This window comes from Oryza brachyantha, chromosome 1 (genome assembly GCF_000231095.2).
Source record: "Oryza brachyantha chromosome 1, ObraRS2, whole genome shotgun sequence".
In the NCBI taxonomy this organism is placed as follows: Eukaryota; Viridiplantae; Streptophyta; class Magnoliopsida; order Poales; family Poaceae; genus Oryza; species Oryza brachyantha.
Genome location: NC_023163.2, coordinates 33218294 through 33224293, shown reverse-complemented (window position 1 = coordinate 33224293; position 6000 = coordinate 33218294). Strand labels below are relative to the sequence as shown.

General features: G+C 39.8%; 1 protein-coding gene across 1 annotated transcript; it reads right to left on the bottom strand.

The window, feature by feature from the left end:
- Nucleotides 1-393: 393 nt before the first annotated feature.
- Nucleotides 394-2195, bottom strand: LOC102709042 (cysteine protease XCP2-like). Its single transcript, XM_006645267.2, has 2 exons — nt 1271-2195; nt 394-812 (listed from the first exon to the last, which is right to left on the bottom strand). The coding sequence occupies exons 1-2, from the start codon at nt 2144-2146 to the stop codon at nt 594-596; spliced, it is 1095 nt and encodes a 364-aa protein (XP_006645330.1). The 5' UTR covers nt 2147-2195; the 3' UTR covers nt 394-593.
- Nucleotides 2196-6000: the final 3805 nt, after the last annotated feature.

Sequence of the window (6000 nt, the reverse complement as noted above, 5' to 3'; positions counted from 1 at the left end):
GTACGTAACAAAAAATGCAAGCATTTTTGTGTGACCACATTTCGAGGTAACATGTATGGTTATTAATTCCTAATTATGCGCATGGGTCCTCTCTAATATAGATACAAAGGACGCACGGTGTTATGGAATATCTTCACTAGCAAAACTGCAGAAATATTTAAATATGATAAATGGTTTAGATTAAAGCATAGCAGATAAGTTTTTTTGAATATAACAAGTGTCTTAATTTTAGTCTGAACCACTCATCATCTTTAATATCTGTGCAGTTTCTTAAGTGAAGACCGAAGAGCGTAGACGAACCAGATCAGCACATATCGTATCACATCGATCCACCCAAAATAATGATAAACAAATAATCTTGAAATGTGGAGGTAAATCAACAAGGTGGAGCAATAAACACGAGTGATCAGAATCACTTGGAATTAATTGCCAACATAAATTTGGGAAGCTAGCATGATGAATCAATACACTTTTCCTTTTTTTTTTCTTCCTTCCGTTATTATTTGTGTGTTGCTGCTGCTGATGAAGATTCATCTGCTTCCTTGTGAGAGTTTGAAGAAACGCATGAACTGAAACCGGGTTGATCGATCATATCAAGCGGTCTTGGTTGGGTAGGAGGCCATCTTGTAGAGACCACAGAGGCCGTCGTGCTTGCCGGTGCCTCTCCTCATCCGGATGTACCCCTTCTCCCCCCACTGCGCGCCCCACGAGTTCTTCACGATGATGTAATCATGCCCCCTCATGGCTGTCCCGTACCCCACAGCCGTTACTCCGTGATCCAGCCGCGTGTCGCATGGACCATCAAACACACCCTAAAGTACAAATCGACGTTTTAGTTAAGTCAAACGCACACAAAAAAAGACACTATAAATAATTTGTCAAATGAGTCATTTCAAATAATTTATAGAGGTCGGAGTTGGATTGTATTTAATTCTATTGTCGAAAAAGAGAACAGTTAAAATTAATATAGTAATAAATAATCGAGATTTGCTCCGGTCAAAAAAAATGTCCAAAAAAATATATCTTGAAATACCATTGTATCTAGCTGAACAGGATGTGTACTGTTAGATCAAACGATCAGAAGGTACTGGAGGTTTTTTTGGTTACTTTTTATTGGACTGAAGCAAATCTCTAAATAATCTATTAGAAAAAAAACTTTTATATCCGTGTTATTAGCTATTTGAAAGCTAATACTGCAGAAGAAAACTCTAAATTTAAATCCAAAAAAATGATCTGAAATTGAAATGTTAGTTGCAAAGTTGTTGTATACCCCGCTGTAGAACTGGAAGTTCCTGCCGGAGGCTTCAATGGCGACGCTGACGGGCTGGTGCGCCAGGGCCTTGAGCAGCGCCTGCTCGTTGTTCCTCGGCACGTCCTCGTAGCCGGAGATGGTGACCGCCGCCGCCTCGTCGTCGTCGCCCTGCGGGCTGCGGCGGCAGGTGCCTTCCTCCATGAGGTAGGGGTAGGAGTCCTCGGTGTGGAGGCCGCCGTTGGCGGCGATGTAGGAGAAGGCGTAGTCCATGAGGCCGCCGTTGCAGCCGTTGTTGCCGTCGGTGTCGCAGTCGATCAGCTCCTGCTCCGACAGCGCCGTCAGGTTCCCCGTCACGATGGCGTTGATGCCCTCCACCGCCGCCACCGTCGAGAACGCCCAGCAGCTGCCGCACTGCCCCTGGTTCTTCACCTCCGTCACCGCGCCCTTCTTCCTCCAGTCCACCTCCCTGGGCACCCCGGCCATGTCCACGTCCTCGTACCTGAACGCGCTGCTTCGGTCCTCGTCGTCGTCGTTCCTCGCCGGCGCGAGGCCGAGGTAGGCCGCCTTGAACTCGTCGTGGGTGAGGTCGGCGAACTCGTTGAGGCCGAGCCAGTAGCTGGTGACCCTCTTGTTCTCGTCGTCGATGTGCTTGAGGTTGTCCTTGAACACCTCGAACCTCCTCAGCTTCTCCTCGAAGCTGGAGTAGGCCTTGCGGTACTTGGCCACGAACTTCTCGAACAGCTCCATCAGCTTGTCGTGCGAGGCCAGGTCCTCCTCGCTGTAGCCGACGATGGAGAACTCGCTGGGCCGAGCTAGGGCTACGCATGCGCCGGCGCAGAGCAGGAGGAGCAGAGCGACAGAAACCTTATTCCTCGCAGCCATGGCTGAATGCATGTGTTGCAGTCGATCGATCAAGCTGCTAGCTAAATAAGTTGCTGGTGCTGTGCATGGTGGTGTCGATGAGAGGATGCATGTGTATATATATATATCCTTGATTTGATAGGTTAATTGTTTGCTTGAAAGCAAAGAGACGATCGATGGAGATGCAGGCAGCTGGACGAATCATGCGAGAGCTTTAAGGCAGAGTTAGCATGTGTGCATCTCACATTTAGTCTCTGTGAAGGAGTCTTTGCTTTTAAGCATATGAACGCTGGGTTTCCCACGTATACCCCCTCTGTTTCTAAATGTTTGACGTCGTTTATTTTTTTATATACGTTTGACCATTCTTCTTATTTAAAAAATTGATATAATTATTAATTATTTTTATATCACTTTATTTATTATTAAATATACTTTTATGCACATATATAGTTTTACATATTTTACAGAAAAAATTTGAATAAGATGAATGGTCAAACATATATAAAAAAGTCAACGCGTCAAATATTTAGGGATGAAGGTAGTATATTCTTACGGGAGATCTGTGATGATTCTGAGACACACAGCACTAATTATCATGCATTCACGTGTTTTTCTGAAAATATATAATACATTTTCATCGTTTTACCTTTTTTTATATTTTAGAGGATTTCATCGTTTTACTTAACCGCTAAGAGAAGGACATACGGAAAAAAGAAAAAAGGCAAGTCATCCAACTGGGACTAAATTGTGCTCTTACACTCCAAAAAGCAGAAAGCCCGATCGAGAGAAAGCCCATCAGCTGGTATCTTCTTCGACCACAAGGAACAATATATCGAGCCCACAACGGATGGCCCGTAATAACCATCCTTTCAAGTGTTAGTATAAATACTTCCGTCTTCTTAGGCCGTGTTCAACAGCGGCGGTAAGATATCTAAAAGCAAATATAAATTGTTTCTAAATCTGCTATTTTAGCAAGTTTATAAATACTATGGTAAAGGAAAAATTGTTTTATCTAGGGATATCTACTTGCCAAAAATAGATTAAGTCAACAAAACGGTTGAAAGTTGAGGGAGTGTAAGTTGAGGGAGATCGCAGATCGCCATCTCTGTTGTTACGTCCCGCTCCGCCGCCCGCGCCCCGAGTAGCCCGTACCATTGAGCTTCCCAGTTTCTAGTTTCTATGCGTACAATGGAATGTTGCTGACCAAAATTGCTAGCCTAGTACTGTCACATGAATTGCTAAATAAAATTATTACCTCTGTTTTATAATGTAAGATGTTTATTTTTTTTTTAACTTTTGACCTTTCGTCTTATTCAAAAATTTAGTACAAATATAAAAAATAATAAGACGTGCTTAAAGCTCTCTTGATAATAAGTAAATCACAATCAAAATAAGTGATATTTTTATAATTTTTGAATAAGACAAATAATCAAATATTAAAAGTAAAAAAGTCAAACGTAAACTCTCGACGAAAGAAATAGAATGTTGCTCCTGATCGATACACAGTGCAGGAAAAAAGAAAGAAAAGAAAAGCACCAGGAGCAAAGAACACAAGGATGCCACGCATGCCATATGTTCATACGAGATATGCCATGCGCGCGCGACGATGAACGCCGCTGTGTTGCTGCTGCTGCTCCTCGCGGCGCGGGCGGCGTCCCCGTGCGAGCGAGGGCGCGGCGCGGGCGACGGGCGAGCTGGCGCGGGGCGCAGCGGTCGGCAACGGCCAAAAACGGAGCTTGCCGGCGGCGGGACGCCGGGCGGCGACGGTGGGACGTCGGGCGGGGACGACCGAACGCCGGTCGGTGGCGGCGCGGCCTCTGGACGGCGAGGGGACGGAGTGGTAAAAAAACAAAGCGCGTGAATTTTCCACGTGGAGGCGTGAGAGAAACCACGTCGTACTTTCTAGATGCCAAGTGAAATTCAGACTCTATATATGTGCGCAAACGGAAGGATATGATAAATTGCCAAAATTTGGAAACCCGAATGACAAACTGTTTAATACAGTTTTTTTACAATTTAAAAAAAAACAGAGATGGCAAGTTTGGATGGAGGAGCTGTTGGAATTGCTCTAACTCCTCTCTTTTTCTATGCGCACGTTTCCCGAACTGCTAAACGGTGTATGTTTTTGCAAAAACTTTCTATACGAAAGTTGTTTTAAAAAATCAGATTAATCTATTTTATATTTTTTTAATAATAATTAATAGTTAATTAATTATGTACTAATCTATTACTACATTTTATGCGTCGGATAGCTAACCCACCTCCCCCGACTAACGAGCGCGGCCTTAGTACATGACTTAGTTAATTTCTTTTCGCAAAATTCGATAGATAATATTTAATCGATTTGGTTAAGTAAGGTGAAAGTAGAACCAGTAGATCTGACATCAAAAGGCATATCCATCATTTTGAGCTGGTTGGTTATAACTCAAAATTTGAATTTCATCTTAAATATTTAAGTTGATTTTGATGTTTTTTCATTAAAATTTATTTTTCAACTTTGGCTTTAAGATCGATATGAAGATGTATACAAAATTTTTATTCATAAATTATTCTTGTTTGTAAATATATCATTTTACTTTTTTTTCACCAATAACCCTAAAGATAAGGGTGATACTCTTCTCGTTTCTTTATAGATGACACTGTCGACCAATGCTATATTTAAATTTTGATTGTCAATAAGTTTTAAATAGAGAACCTATGTTAAAGGAATGCTTAGCACTTTTCTTAGCATATAACACGCTTCAAAGATGTTGTATTTTCAATGTTTATGATTTTTTTTAAAGACGACCGGTAAAAGTTTAAATATAAATAGTGTTTGATGAATTGATGCCATCTATTAAGGAACCGATGGAGCATAAACGGTGTCTTGTATGTTCTTCCATTTTCAATATATTTTAGAAATGAAAAGTAATTGAAAGGATTACAAAATTCAATCGTATCGTATATTAAAAGTTAGAGGGAGTGATCTTTTGTTTTTCTGACATGCGCATTGTGATGTACTGCTACATATAGTATAATAATAGTGCATAATTGAGAGTACTGGAATAGTTGAAACTATGTTCAGATATATTAGGCAGGTCTGGCACACGTACGTACGTTACGTGCTTTCGTTATATCATCAATACGGCCGTAATCTAGCCAGTTTAATTAATTAATTAATTAGTAATATAATAATAGTCTTATCTTTTCACTTCTGTTTATACTTATAACCTAAAATTTAAATTTCAAACCTTAAAATTGAGTAAATTTTGATTTTTATTGTAGTTTACTTTTTAGACTTTTTTTAAGATCATTAAGACACGTGTATAAAAGTTTAGTTCACATATTATTTTTTATTTATAAATATGCTGTTTGATATAAAGGCCTAGCACAACAGAAATAAAAATCAGCAAGTTTGGTGGGACAGAGTATATCTAATATTCTAATAATGGTACATATTCATTAAAAGACGGTCATATACAAGTCGAGAACACACTAGGTAAACGGTGGATGGAATAACAAAAGAAAAAACGTTAGTACATGGAATTCTTCCGAAATTAATTTATGGATAAAGTTAAACAAAGTTAAAAAATCTTTTACTATCTCCATTATGTCATTAACTTTTTTATACACATATCTTGTTTACGAGACGGAGAGAGTAATACAAACAGATAGCATAACATGCACGCAATATGAATAGTCCACGTAAGGTTTAATTTTGTGGCCCAGCGTGTCGTATATAGTGTACTTATAGTACTAAGAAAACAGAAATAATCTCTTCAACACCCCTCCTAAAATACGATTAATTAACCACTCTTGCTTGCTCTAAAATAATTTTATCTTTAAACAACCATTACAATAAAAAGTAGAGAACAAACTCATTGTAAATAGATAAAATAAGATAATTA

What these genes read in the sequence shown, in the direction of transcription:
- LOC102709042 (XM_006645267.2), bottom strand. Translation starts at nt 2,146, where the DNA reads ATGCATTCAGCCATGGCTGCGAGGAATAAGGTTTCTGTCGCTCTGCTC. An exon ending in ACTTCCAGTTCTACAGCGGG is followed by an intron (nt 813 to 1,270) that starts GTATACAACAAC and finishes TTTGTACTTTAG; the next exon opens with GGTGTGTTTGATGGTCCATG.